This window comes from Gouania willdenowi, chromosome 16, assembly GCF_900634775.1.
Source record: "Gouania willdenowi chromosome 16, fGouWil2.1, whole genome shotgun sequence".
Classification (NCBI taxonomy): Eukaryota; Metazoa; Chordata; class Actinopteri; order Blenniiformes; family Gobiesocidae; genus Gouania; species Gouania willdenowi.
The window spans coordinates 15,583,531-15,599,235 of NC_041059.1; the positions used below are offsets into that span (position 1 = coordinate 15,583,531).

The 15,705-nt window shown below is 36.0% G+C and overlaps 1 protein-coding gene across 5 annotated transcripts; it reads left to right on the plus strand.

Annotated features, from left to right (window-relative positions):
- The first annotated feature begins 838 nt into the window (after positions 1-838).
- Positions 839-14,152, plus strand: LOC114477777 (solute carrier family 45 member 4-like). Of its 5 annotated transcripts, XM_028470372.1 has the most exons (13): positions 839-1,053; positions 3,047-3,759; positions 6,492-6,680; positions 8,393-8,572; positions 9,948-10,576; positions 11,669-11,776; positions 11,871-12,104; positions 12,189-12,308; positions 12,849-12,948; positions 13,062-13,142; positions 13,238-13,368; positions 13,711-13,779; positions 13,892-14,152. In XM_028470372.1, the coding sequence occupies exons 2-13, from the start codon at positions 3,507-3,509 to the stop codon at positions 14,114-14,116; spliced, it is 2,319 nt and encodes a 772-aa protein (XP_028326173.1). In that variant the 5' UTR covers positions 839-1,053; positions 3,047-3,506; the 3' UTR covers positions 14,117-14,152. The 5 variants fall into 5 exon arrangements, 3 of the variants coding, with proteins under 3 accessions (XP_028326173.1, XP_028326174.1, XP_028326175.1); XM_028470373.1 differs by lacking the exon at positions 13,711-13,779; XR_003675771.1 differs by lacking the exon at positions 13,711-13,779 and having other exon boundaries at positions 843-1,053; positions 13,062-13,138; positions 13,892-13,998.
- Positions 14,153-15,705: the final 1,553 nt, after the last annotated feature.

A 15,705-nucleotide genomic window follows, 5' to 3' on the forward strand; every position in this document is an offset into this window, starting at 1 on the left:
ATGCTTGAATTGGTCATTATTCTAAATGCTAACATAAATGTTGATAATGTGGCCCTCGGATCAGACAATCACAGTTTTGTGGGCCCTGCTCTGATAGAAGTTGCCCATCTCTGACATAAGAGTATAATATTTCGTTGTAAATAATCAATACATATTTTGATCAGCAGAGGGAAGCATTGCATTCAAATCTAATAGGTTTGGTACATTTACAAGCAATAAAATGTTTATATATTAACTGTTGTTTAATATGTTAATATTTTCCCATGTGTTCTGCACAAAAATAAAATGTTAAAAAGGGAAAGAATAGATAAAAAAGAAAATAAATATAACACAAACAAAACTATCCTAAATGAAAAAAAATTTTTTTTACATTTTATATGAAGTTATAATTCCATTGTGTTCTCAGTAATTGGATTATTGTCTTCCTTCCCACATGTTGATGTTTGTAATTTCACTCAATGATACTGTAAACAATTTTACACATCTGTTGCTAGAACAGTTAAAACAGTAAGTAATAATTTTAAGTTATCTGTCCAGGGTTCTTGTTGTGAAATCTGTATAAAGCACATGACATTATCTAAATGCTGCGAAAAAGAGAGCTAAATTGTTTATTATTATTATTATTATTATTATTATTATTATTATTATTATTATTATTATTATAATACTACATTATCGAGAATTTTTCCTTATTTTTCTTGTATTCATTCAGCAAGCAGGAAGTTGCACCCCTAACCAGGAAGTGGTGGGCTCAGAAATGTTGTGAATAATTGTATGTAGGGGTGGCACTTGCGGTGCTGTGCTGTTTGCAGTGTTTGGACCTCAGCAGTGTTCATTATGTGTATTCATTTACAGCATAAAACAAATATTGTCCAGGTTTTACCTCGGTGGGAAAGGCTGAGACCACGCCCCGTTTTGTTACCGTGGAAACCAGTGAACTTCATGTTCAGTATGGTGGTGATCCACTCGATGGACTATCGAATGTTAAATAATTTCAAATTCCTTACAGTGAAATATTCACACTTGTACGTTCGCACAGAGTTCATTCCACTGGTAAGTCACTTTATTTTATTATTATTATTATTATTATTGTTGTTTCTCAGCTATGTCGTCGCTTCCTTACTTTATTTGGCCAGTGTGAGGTTGTTTTAGTGAGAATTAAAAGAAACTGAAATGCTGTGCTTGAAACGTTCACACTGGAACAATGGTTAATAGCTTAATGTTATTGTAGGTTTGTTTGTAGGTGTTCAACTTTAGCAGAGCGGGCTCATGTTCATACTGGTTATAATACTGGGATACCTGGTGGGAGTCACGTGTAGCTTAAATCTACTGGGATCCACCGCGTGGAGGATCAAACCTGTAGATCACACACACACACACACACACACACACACACACACACACACAACACACACACACACACACTCCACACACACACACACACACGCACGCACACACACACGCACGCAACAACGGAAACCTGTTAGGATTCAAGTTTAATTATTGCCTCGTCCTGTATTTCACCTCCACTGTATACCTTAACCCTAGGGGCACCTTGTTAGGGACCAAACGTGTATTAACTTCTCAATTTCTCATTCAGTTTAATATGGAAGGCCATTCCGGCCAGTAATAATAATAATAATAATAATAATAATAATAATAATAATAATAATAAGAGTACCTCATGACTTTTACTTTTATTTATTTTTTTATATTTTTATTTTACTTTTCCTAGTTGTTTTTTTTTTTGTTTTTTGTTTTTTTTTTTACTGGCAGGAATGTGCTTCCATAGTTTAAAGCCTAATTGTATGAACCTTGGGCAGGAGTTTTCACCACTTTTTGTGTTTGGGACCAATTTGTTCCCATTGACTCCCATTATAACCACATGTTTAGGCTAGACTGTTATCCTGACATATAACTGTGGACGGTTTTCTCATAAATACCTAATAAATCTAAGTCTTTACCTTCAAAATCCAAAATGCACCTTATTTTTGAAAAAAATGAAAATAAAAAAATGCGTAATTTGTGTTTGCCTCTCTCTCTCTCTCTCTCTCTCTCTCTCTCTCTCTTTTTAAACAAAATGTAATTTTCCCAGACAACTATCATCAAAAGTACACATTATTTAACAGAACAGAACAAAAAAAAACAATGAAAAAAAGAAGAGGAAAGCAAAAACATAAAAGGAAATTAGGGATACATATCAAATGTAACAAAAAAAAAAGTGTATCATGATAAACTGTATACTTTTTTATATTTTATATTTATGGTTAGGTCTGAAGTTGTTGAAAAAATCTGAGGTGAAAAAACTGGGGAAAAAAACATTTTATATATATGACATTTTAAAGAAACTTTTATGAAGGGTACCGTTTTGGTCCCTAAGCTCAAAGAGTGTAGGTTTTTTTTTCAATAAATGCCCATAGCTCAAAAAGTAATAATGCCATAAAATCAATGTTCCTATTAATTATTGACCCAGTCAAGGCTGTAATAAACTTTTTTTGTGTGTTTTTGTTTTTGGAAAAAAAATGTGTTTTTATGACTGAAAGGGCATAAAAAAAATACAGAAATATGATGAAAACTTTATATCTATGGTTAGGTCTGAAGTTGTTGAAAAGATCTGATGTGAAAAAAACAGGGATGTGGGGGGGGGACTGTATATGACTGTGGACTGCACAGAAATAAATAAAAAGAGGAATGTAATTGATTGTAACATTAGAATTCATATCACTTCACCGTTACATTTCGTACCAAAATGTGTGCATGAAATGGAATAAGAATTGCAAGTTGTGACTAACATATTTGTCAACAGTAATAATGTTGCTAAAGGGGAAGTTGTTCAATGTTGACTGCAAACTACTTCCCAGCATACTTCATTTTTGAGGAGGCTATTTTTTCTTCTCCTCCTGCTCCTGGGAGCCAAGTGCACAAGATATTTTTAACTCAAAACTATTAGCAGTATTTCACCCATGCCTCAATTTTTACCAAATATTCAGAAAAGTACATTATCTGTCTGACAGTTGTCCTTGTTTTTGTGGTTTTTTTTTTGCAGGTGCCTGTGTAACCACGGTAGATCTGGTTCTGGTTCTGAACCCTTTCACATCTCCTGCTCAACCTGATCCTCTTTGCTAAATTGTTTTAGAGTGGACTTTTACTTTTTATGCTGCTCATTATATTTATAAATAGCAATGTTATTTTTCAGCTTAGCACATCATGTCTTCTCATGATAAAATAGGATTACTTCATTAGTAGTTTTGACAAGTTTTTTACAGTACTTTAGTGCTCTGCAGGTATGCATAATCTACATATTATTAGGTAATATACCTTAAATGCCCAGATAGAACTCATAAGGACACATGAAAGCAATCAGTAGATGCATCTGAGGAAGAAAAACTTATTATTTCAAAAAAGAAGATACAATTGCTGACTTTTTCTTTGACCTCAAGTCAGCAAAAGGATGAACATGTTAATGAATTAGATAAAAAAAAATGTCGATTATGTTATAATATTAAATGGATCTTCTAAAGTTGAGCGAAAGTGTAATGGGAAGAGCAGCAGAGAATAAAGAGACAATGATGTTTAAAAAAAATGGAAAACCCACAGAGGAAATGGGAGACAATAAAAGTGATAAAGGGAAAGAAGAGGAGGACGGAGGAGTGCGTATCCCTTTGTACCGCTGGCTAATGCACGGCGCGGTGATGTTTGGACGGGAGTTTTGTTATGCGATGGAAACGGCTCTGGTCACACCAGTCCTGCTGCAGATTGGTAAGGAGGTGCAACACTCATTACATCTCACTATGTTGCTTTTATTTCATGCTGTCAATAATTCTTCTATAACTTTGACTGACTTCATGTCCTGTCAATAATATATTTTTTAGCCTCAGGCAAATTCATGATAAAATCAGACCGGCGGCCGCATTCTGCTTCATATTTGCTGCAGTACCATACATGAACTGCTGGGTGCAGTGTCACTTCACCATTTACATTGTGAAGAAGAATTGCACAACAGAAGAAGAACCAACCTAAAGGTTCAAAAGTTTTAGACCATTTCACTGAAAAGTTATAGAACACACCTGAGGTGGAACAACAAATTGATTCATATATATTTTGTATAGTTATTGTGTTTTATGGCACTTAAAGTATTTGTATACTATGCACATTATATTAAGAATTGTATTTTTTCAAACTAATTTGGGAAAACTAATTTACTTTTGACCCCCAAAAACTGCATATGGCGCTACACACTTATACAGTGCACAATTGTTGACAATTAAAAACGAATCAATGTGGAAATTTTCTATAATTAATTTGCATCTTAAGGTGCAGTTTTGGGTCTTTGTTTTTTGCTCTCAATCCACAAAATGTACCAAATGTTAGGGCTGCTCAATTAATCAAAATTAAATTACCATTTTGATTATAATCACCCAACAATTACAAAAATAACATAATCAAGGGTTAGGGTTATATTTATATATATATATATATATATATATATATATATGTATATAATTTATTTTCTTTTACATATGTTTTATTTGCTAAATAAAACAAACCCACTATTTCGGACATCTACAAATAATAAAGCTTGGCACGCACATATTATTAATACTAACTTTGAGTTGTTTAATCCACTCACACGCAAGCTCCTCCCCTCCACCCCGCCCCTCTCAAAGCTAAAGCTAGCTTGCAGGCTAACATGAGGAAAGTTGTTGCTGTCTTGAAACATGGCAGAAGAAATGCAGAAAAAAACGCTTATGGCAAGTCAAATTCTCTTTTATGGGAACACTTTGTGTTTGATGATGAAGACCTAGAGCAAAGACACATCACGTGAAAGGAGTGTTTTGTTTTGTGCAAAAGTGAACATACTTGATTTTTTATGTTTGAAGGATTTTATGTATGTTTAAAGAATATATTTTATGTTTTTTTTGTACAAAAATAAATAATTTCTGGTTGACAAATATTCGTTTGAATAATCGTGATTTCAATTATGACTAAAATAATCATGATTATTGTTTTATCTATAATCGAGCAGCCCTACCGTATGTCAGGTTAGCTTGAGTTGAGTTAGTCAAATTGCCCATAGGATTGTTTGAATTGATTTATTTATTTATTTATTTTTGTCTGTGTGTTTTCCCTGTGACCATTGGACTAGTGTCCTGTGCATGCTGTGTGGGGATAGGCAGGTGTATAAATGGATGGATAGAGCAGTGACATGGAGATTTTACTCTACTGATACTAAATGCACTTCTGCACTTTCATTCTGCACATCCAACAATCTCGTAGGTCACACTAGTGTGGTATGAATGCACATACATGTGTATCAATGTAGACATTCCACAAGACATTAGTAGAACAAAAAAGGGTTTCCAAATGTCTTCTCATCAAGCCCTGTTTGAAGGGTCAGGTTTTTTCTCTGTAATTTATTAACATGATTATATATAAATTCAACATCTAACCTGATCACACTTAAGTCAAAGGATCATTTCCCTGTTTGGGGTTCTGGGTCATATAATCCCTCTCAGTGAACAACTGAGTGCTCTACAGTTAGACGTCAAGTTCACCACCATGGCAGAAAGAAACAAAAGCATTTTCCCCTGGCTCGGTATGACAGGAATGTCTAACACAGCACATTTTACTCCCATTGCCTTCATGGCTACAGTTTTATATAAAAGATGGCTTAAAAGTAACCAAGTTCAGTTCGTTTATATTCAAAGTGTTTGAAAAACCAAACTTAATTACCAAACATAATTTGTATGATAAAGTTTGCCAAAGACTAGTCTGTTATCTGACTTAGATTTATCAATAACTAAAAACAAAACAAAAAATTAAAAACAGTTTTGGTTTGTTTGCTTGTTTTAATTCTTTATCTCATTTGTCTCAGTTATGATACAATTCAGTACAAAAAATGGATGCCTCACATTTGCTTTTAAATTGCTTCTTTTTTGACAGGTTAACATTAGAAGCTCGCAAAGCCCATCACTTAACCACTTTCCTTTATTTTGAATGTTAATATGTAAGTTTTACAATTTTTTAGGATGGGAAATATATTTATGAATTACAATTTACAAAGAACTGTTCTTGTTCTTTCTGTTTTTGTTGTTCTTGTTCTCCTTAATAATATTATCATACTTCTTACTCATTCAATTTACATGTTCCACAACTTAATAGAGAAGATTTGACCTTTTTTGGTCTGACATTGGTATGCAGCGCTGAGTTTAACCAATCCCTGAAGTTGCTACTTTTCTTTTTTTACTACTTGCCGGCATTCTTGCACAGACATGTTGCATTTTTGTGGTAATCGTGCTAAAGCATGACAAAATCACCAACACGTGATCACCTGATATGAAATTTTGAACAACTGAGCTATAAAATCGTTTCCACACTAATCAAAATATAGATATTTTGTGATATTGAGCGATCTTGCTAGGTATACTTTAATAGGCTTTATTTGTTTTCACATGATTTGTCCTTTAATGCTTCCACTCTTTGTGTTCTAGGTCTTCCTGAGCAATACTACAGTTTAACCTGGTTCCTTAGTCCCGTCCTGGGACTCCTGTTCACGCCTGTGATTGGCTCGGCTAGTGACGGTTGTACCTTAAGATGTGGGCGCAGAAGACCATTCATTCTAGCTCTTTGTGTGGGTGTGCTACTGGGAATGGCTCTGTTTTTAAATGGATCACTCCTTGGTAAGTGCAAGATCCCAGTGGAGATCCTGTCTTACACAACACACACATTATTGTGACCACCTGCCTGGTGTTGGAGGGACTTTAGTTGTTTTTTGATATTATGGCACTAATCTGACCTGAAGTAATGCTTAGGTACGTTGTGTTTAGGGTGGGGGTGATTTTAAGAAAAGACTTCAAACTCACATCTTTACACAAGCTTATTTTAACAGTTAATGCCTATTTTTAGTCCTGTCTCTTTTTAACAGCAAATGCTTGTTTTCAGTCCTGTCTTTTAATATATGTTGCGTTGTATTGTTTTAATCTTGTAGCACTTTGAGATTTGGTATCAAATGTAAAGTGCATTCAAAATGAAATGTATTATTATTATTAATTATAATTGTAATTGCATAATTGATAATCAGTTACAATTAAGGTGTACTTTTAATTGTAATTGTAATTTTAAAAAATCTGTTGCTGTGTTAATCGTAAATAAATTGTAACTGAGTTCAGATAATTGACTTTGTATTTGTAATTGCCGTGCAAATTCTAAAAAAATTGTCAATTATAATTCAACGCCAAACAGGGGAACCATGTTACAATTCTACCTCTAGTTTTACACAAATGTAGTTAAGAATAATTAAAATATGTTTCATTACAAGCTTTCTCACATTTGACCATTTTCAAAAAAATTAAACCGAGGTGTTTACTGACACAAAAGAGACTCAGACGCTCATACCAAAAATATTAAAACCTATATTTTTATTGATTAGGAAGCCTAACAAGGTAACCAATAGATAGGAAAGAAATTAGATGATAGATATTTGTTTTTAGTGTATTTTACAGCTGCATTACGACCCGTTATCATTAGTGATGCTTTTATTAGGTTATTTATTTCAGGCTCAGTAATTGTAATTATTTGTAATTGAACTTTAGTAATTGAGAACGTAATTGTAATTGAGTTTCTAAGGATAAAAATAATTGTAAGTTAATTGTAATTGGAAAAACGCTCGTCACTGTAATCATAATTAGGGATGACTCGATACAGCTTTTTCCTTTCTAATATGTTACCGATATTGCAGCCTTGCGTATCGGCCGATACCGATATTGATCTGATATCAGCATGAATCATACATACTTTTTTTTTAATTATTATTATTATTTTGTAATGTGGAATGTTAGAAAAGGCTTGATCAAGTGATGTTACTCAAACAGAGAACAATAGTCAGCAACAGTAGGTATGAGAAAAACTGACCCATTTATTATTAACCAATTGGTTACATACATTTTAACCTTCAACATAATATTTACAATATTCTACAATTGAATAAAATAAATTAAAAAATTAATTGAGGAAAAAAAAAAATAAAAAATCAGAGAATCCGGAAATTTGAATCCGATATTCCTTTTGAGGCTAATATCGTACCGATATCTGGTATCGATTTCGGATCCGGACATCCCTAATCATAATTGAATTGCAGTTGAACATGGGTAATTGAAAACAAATTTGTAACAAGCATCACACTGCATCCATCATCTCATCTGTTTCCCATGATGAACACACCATTATGCATCTCACACACATACACCACAAGCTCTATCCACCTTATGGGGGAAAAAAGCCAGGATTTAAAAGACCAACACCTCAAAATGTAGAATAAAAATTCACCTGCTGCCTAAACTGCCTATAGTTACAGTTTGTTTTAACTGGGGAACAATGTGTGGTTTTCTTTTAGGTCTTTCCATCGGTGACCGTCCCAACAACCAGCTCATTGGCATCATTCTTACTGTAGTAGGTGTGGTGGTACTAGACTTCTGTGCTGATGCCAGCGACGGACCAATCAGAGCTTACCTTCTTGATGTTGCTGACAGTGACGAGCAAGATATGGCTTTGAATATTCATGCCTTCTCTGCTGGTGAGACATGCAGTATATTACCTTACGTATCAACCATCTATGGTGCAAAGATCTCACTGTTGGATCCACATACAAATTACATTTTCTGTAAAGATATAAATTGTGTAAACCAGGATTCCCACAGATCCTTAAAAAGTCTTAAAAGGCATTACATTTATGAATCTAAAAATAAGGCCTTAATTGTCATTAAAATGTCTTAAATTAACATTTAAAAAATCTTAAGTTTTAACATATACAGTAAGTATGAATTTATAATTGTAATTAGTCTCACATTTCAAAATAAATGGTCAGTTAAAACCTATGGTTATAAATTAGTTGTTTTCTTTGATTAATATTTGTATAGTTTTTTGTATTTTTGCTGTTGTTTAATAGATTTCTGGCTATTTTTGTAGTCATCTTGTGTGTTTTTGGAGTGATTTGGATTATTTTAGTGTGTTTTTTGTGCATTTTACAGTCAATTTGTGTATTTATGTGTGTTTACTTTGCAGGCCGTCAGTTGCACATGTGCACTCGACACTGGGAAAAAAAATCACCCTAACCCTATATAATTGATGTGGCGTATTTATCCCCAATTGTGTTTATTGTGAAGTTGGTCTTATATTTAATGTCAAATGGCATTAAAAAGTCTTGTATTTTGTTTGACTGAAGCTGTAGGAACCTTGGAAACAGTAAGGTGCTTTTTGCGCTCTAAAGATGGAATTATATTCAAATTAAGGTTACCGGTAATTTCAGATTAAAGTACTGTACCTGCTCTCCCAGAGTAATCCCAGTCTTTCCAAGTCCAGATAAATAGTGTCGTATCAAGTTCCTCTTGATTTAAAGATGCTGTTTAAAATGTAAAGAAATTTTTTTAATGTCTCTGAACTTTGCACCGGTTGAGACTCATGTTATGTAGTCAAAAACTCCAATCCAACACCTATTTATATTTTATTCTGTAAATGATTAAATAACTATTACTACTTCTTCACCTCCTGCTCCAAATGTAAATGGTATTGTGGTTTGAGTCAAGCTTTTTGTTTTTATTTTGCAACAGACGTGCACTTTGCAATAGCCCCCACTATCTATCTATTACGTACAATAATGGTGTTGTCATGTTTAATGCAAGCAGTACAGGCAAAAATATGAAAAATGTCACAGGCAATGTGACTGATGTTGAATTAGATTGTGTGTCACGTGTCCAATTTGATTTTTTTTACTCCTGATTAAAAAAAAAAAAGTCCATATATTGCGAAACTGTTTGGTTTGATCATTTCAATGTTTTGCATTGTGAAAAATCAAATTATTTAACGAAAAATAAGACATATTTTCAAATTAGCACAAAAATGCCAGTATTTTAGGGTTAACTGTATTACCTCGCTACATGTTTTTTTCCTAGGACTGGGTGGAGCGGTGGGATACATGCTGGGAGGTCTTGACTGGAGCAACACAGCTCTGGGTCAAGCCTTTTATTCTCAGCAGCAGGTCCTCTTTCTGTTTGTGAGCATCTTCTTTATTATTTCTGTCATACTGCACATGCTCAGTATTCCCGAGGTACATTTCACACCATCCATAATGTTGAAGGACACAGAAAGCAGAAAGTCACAGAGCCAGTCGTCCTTAAGGCCAGTTGGCCACATACTTCCTGTAATACATGTGATTCCAGAGGAAGATGCTTCTGCTCACGACTCATTTGAAGAGGACAAGAATTTGGGTTCTGTGCAAGGAGATGTGGATTTTCTCATGGTAGACCGAGTGAGGAGTAAAAGTGATTCCATCTTAGCCATGCCAGACGCTACCATAGAGTTGGACCCTGATCTCGACCCAAGCACTCTGGTTTTTTGGTCAGAGGACATTTTTCATCCACAAACGCAAGGAGAGCTGGATGATGCTTTTAAGCCATCAGACCCTGGTAATGGATCCTCATCTCATCCCAAGGAACTACTGATTGCTGACACGGAAATACATGTAGAGCCTGTAAATCAAGCTGAGATGAGCTGTGGTACAGAAAACCTTCATCTGACAAAGGTAATACCAGCTCTTGAAATGTTAAAGCTGCAGTTTGTAGTATCCTCTCTTCGCTCCGTTTGGAAACCGAAACCGAAACTTAGCCTCCCTTACCGGTATCGTTTGTGAACGCTCTTAGCAACTTTTTTCTCAATATAGACTAGTGACAAATGTATGGACTTTATCTTCTGTTAGTGGAGAGTTTTCTGGTGTTTTAGAGACTGACATGAATGTAAGTATGCCTCTGAAGTTACTGTCCTGAACAGCGGCTGCTGCCGTCAACTCCTCCCCCACCAGAGAGGCGGCTGTGATCTCAGCTGCCGCTCAGGGCAAAGTGACAACCACCACTACACATCCAGATTGTAAAATAAATTCACATTGAATAAGCTTCTCTTCAGTTTATGTGCCATTTATCCCGTCTGTTATCACTCTCTCTCTGACACCAGTACATGCGGCTGACCCTGCGCAGTCACGGGGATCCGCAAGGATGCAAAGCGGTCCGTTCCTCCTGAGTATGTTTGTGCCTTTATTCTGTTGCTTCTCCACCTCGGTTTGCCATTTTCCGCTTGATTTGCCGTGTAACTGTTGTGTCTAATGCCGCGATGGAGACTTCTGCTGGAACGTCCCTCATTGCGCTTGGTACGTGAACGCGTCTGACTTCAGTCACGCAGCCAATAGTAATGCAACCAAAATTGCCTATGGAGCACACGTGTTTGTAGAAAGATCTCTGATTGGCTGACTTCCAGCATCACGCTCCTGGATTTATAAATGTCATTTACAGGGTCAGGAGAAGGAGAATAGATTCACTGTCCACTCAGAACACTTTGGATTACAATATGCTCAAAGATGGTTATGGATTTTTGTCTAAATGATGCCAAAAGAGACTTGCATACTGCAGCTTTAATGTAGTTTGTGCTTCTGGTTCACCTAGTTAATGCTTTTTGAACTAAAGAAGCCTCTTGGGTGAGCATTGAGGTATTGTATATTATTAGTGTATGTGAAATGATTTAATATGAGTGACTGACACTCTTAATGTTATATTTGTTTGGATTATTTCATGTTTTAATGAATCTTTTCTCCATTGTGACCTATTGTGCCTTTCCTCTGCCCCAGCCATTCACATCTGATACCACCAAAGCCCACGCCTGCAATAAGATGAGGGTCCATGTTCCCAATGCTTCAGTTTCACCAAGAGTTCGAGCTCCAAGCTTCTACAGACAAGTACAAAATGATAAAATCAGTGTCTGCAAGGATTATTTCTGCACTTTTTTTGACCAAGTTAAAAAGACAGATTTGATATTTTTTCTTCCTCCAGCCATCGTTTACTTTTTCATATTACAGTCGTGTGGGATTACAACGATCCCGACTGCGTCGCACTGGACTTTCAAGCCCTGTGAGAATTAAGACCTCACGTAGTCTGAATGACCTAACAGACATCAAACGACCGTTTCGGCTATCGTCTGGTAGTCTGTCATCAGAAAGCTCCAGTAGTGAAGAAGGAGAAGACAAGGGTACAACTGTGCGACTGTTGTGGCAGTCCATGTTTAAGGTTAGCTAAATTGCTTACCCCCTTATTATATATCTTTGTTCTGATTTTGATTATGATTTTTTTTTTTTTTTTTCGGTTTTGTAGATGCCGACACAGCTCTGGAGATTATGTGTGTGTCACCTTCTCACATGGTTCGCCTACATAGCTCAGTCTGTGTTTTATACAGATTTTATGGGGCAAGTTGTTTTCAATGGAGACCCAACGGTACACACACACACACACACACACACACACACACACACACACACACACACACACACACACACACACACACACACACACACACACAGGATATGTTTCTATCACCTACTGCTTCGAATGGTCCAAAAATTGATGCCATACACTCTGCAGCCATGGCTACTGCCTACATTAATAATCAGTACTAGTACAATTGGAACAGTAAAAGTCACCTTCAATACTGGTTTAACGCCAAAGAGATCATGCGTGTCTTAAGGTGTGATATAAAATAAGGAAGGGAGTCGGCCTGTCGAATGTAAACGCTCAGTCTCCCCTAAGTTTGCGATGAGTCTGAGGAACCATAAGCAACGCTTGATCTGCTGACCTGAGTGAACGTGCTGGGGAGTAGAACACGAGCAAGTCGGACAAATAACGCGGTCTCACACACACAAGTCTTATATTGCACGTCTTTCAAGTTTAGAATTTGAAGTAGCAAAACGTGAGGCTTTGAGTATGTTCAACACATAGCATTTTGATCATTTCTGTTGTAAAAATGTCTCTTTGTAGGCACCAGCTAATTCCACAGAGCTGCAGAGTTACCACAGAGGTGTACAGATGGGCTGCTGGGGGCTGGTGGTGTATGCTGCTACTTCTGCTGTCTGCTCTGGTAAAACACACTCCTAGATTGTTTCGTTCACTCTGTTGTTACACCCAAACAAAGAAGTGATTCATCAGAACTCTTCACTTTTTTTGACTTTCTTTAAACGATATCTTTCACAGCTATCCTTCAGAAATACTTGGATAATTATGATTTGAGCGTCAAGGTCATTTACATCGTTGGGACGCTAACATTCTCAGTAGGTCGGTTACATGTTTTTGAGTTGTTCAGTCGAGATACAGTGTATCTAATCAAGGACAATGCAACAACTTACAGTTTGTGTTCTATGGTGGCTTAGGAGCTGCAGTCATGGCCATCTTCCCCAATGTTTACGTTGTCATGGTGATGATCAGCAGCATGGGTGTGATTTCTATGAGTATTTCCTATTGTCCCTATGCATTGCTTGGACAATACCATGAAATCAAAGCGGTAGGAACACACCCTTATCCATGTTGTAATGTGTTCACTTCTTACGTTACACACACAAACATTTTTTCTTTTACTCTTATTATGTTCCAAAATGTTACAAATACAAACCTGTAAAGTCAAATGCAATAAGATAGATATGGTAGTGAATTGCTTTACTTTCCTTAGTTTGTGATCTCTAGCCTTATATAATGTGATTTCAAACACTGAAATCACAACTATTTAGTTTTTGTCTTAAATTCTCTGCCTTTGTTTTTTTAATAATAAAATAATTAATGTTAATTTTTTTCATATGCTGATTCAATGAATTACTACATAGGTTTAAAGTACTGATTTTTCTTTCAGTACATACTTCACAGTCCAGCAAACACTCGAAGAGGATTTGGTATTGACTGTGCTATTTTGTCATGCCAGGTGAGTTAAAAAAATGTTCTTCTTTAGTATTATTGTTGTTTATGTATTCATCTTAAACTTGAGTTCAAGTTATTTAATTTGATTATGGCAATGGTGTGACTTTTCCCTTCAGGTATATATAAGCCAGATTTTGGTGGCTTCTGCACTGGGCTCTGTGGTTGATGCGGTGGGCAGTGTGCGTGTCATTCCCGTTGTAGCGTCTGGAGGCGCATTCCTGGGCTTCTTGGCAGCATGCTTTCTTGTTATTTATCCTGACTTGGAGCCCAGCAGCTCAGAGGTGGAACAGGAAGAACTGGTGTGCTCACCTGGTGAAGAAGAGCAGAGCAATGACCAGTGACATTATGGAGGATGATGGTCTGAAGAGTGACTCAACCCCAGCAAGAACATTATTATTTAATTTAATTTAATTTAATTTAATTAATTTAATTAATTTAATTCATGTGCAAAATGTTGGGATTTGACTATATCACCATATTGTGATTTGTATTGTAAAGAGTCTGAAAGATACTTTTAAATAAAATGAATTACTATTATCAGGGCTCTCGGCAGGATTTTTTCACAGCATAGGTGGGATCGCGTGGCGCACGAGCGAACGCCACAGGCGTGGAAAACATTGTAGTTCATAATTTTCTGAGGGCCAAATTTAGTGAAGTAAAGTTGTTGTTTTTGTTTTCTTGTTTATGTTTTTAATCTTTGTTACTGCCTTACTTTAAAGCAAAAAGATTTTTGCTGAACTGGTGAAGGGTCATGATGAATGTAGTTAGAGAGTTACTCATGCTTGGTATCAGTCCTACACTAATAAATACTCACAGACACTGTATAGACAATAAATAACATTTTATTCAATAGACTGATAACAAGACGTGCTTTTCAAATTTAAGTGAGGTATTATGTGGAACCTGCAGTAGTATTGGGACTGTTATGGACACGCCCCCTGCCCAAACCCCCCCACACACAGATATATTATGAAGCACACCATTTATATTGGATGGTGATTATGGGTTACAAAGCGAAGGATGCACACAGGCTGCATCAGGGCCAGCTAAGTGGTTACAGGGGTCCTCAGGTGAAGACGGGGAGCATCCGAGCAAATCGCCTGTATTAAATAGACTGTGCCGCTGATGTATGCGTTTCTCAGTTATGCAGATTAAAGAGAGTTAAAACTACCCATGCACACCTGGAAGTCCCTTTTGTGTCCAAGTGTGCAAAATACAGTATATTACGATGGTACCGATTAAAAAAAACAACAGAAAAAAGCAGCTCGTAGGGGATCAAATTTACAACGTCAGGGGCCCCTATGCTCAACAGCCCTGGATTATTTTTAATATTATATTTTATGAAATAAGAGAAGATAGGACTTGTAACTTCTCAGAGTCACAGTGATTATTTATAGTTTAAATTTATGCTATACAACATTTGGAAATTGTATTACGATATACTGTATCATATTGTAGTGCTGAGGAGGCATGACGTAAGAGATTGCAGAAGCAGAAGTCAACTTCATGAGCAAGAACAGAGCATCCAGCAGTAGGACGTACAGCTGCACACAGCTGCACACAGTTCTGTCACACTAAAGCAGTGGTTCTCCAACTCTTTATGGGTGTTCCCCTCTTTGAATGAAGGTGAACTTTCAAGCCCCACCTGCACCCATTTCCCCAGTAACATCATATTTCATAATAAATCAAAAAGTGAATTAAACAAATCACCTGCATAAAAGCAAATTTAAAAGGGCAGTACTCAAAAATACAGGTAATCACATTGTTTGCAATCTGTGCCAAAAAGCTTAAGAAAACAAATAAGTAAATTCAGTTTCCGGTTGCATATCTTATGCAGTCTAATAATTTAATGCACTTTTATATTTCATATAATGCTCTATACATATTATGATTTTCCTATACACATATTCTCTTTAAAATCGCAGGGCAG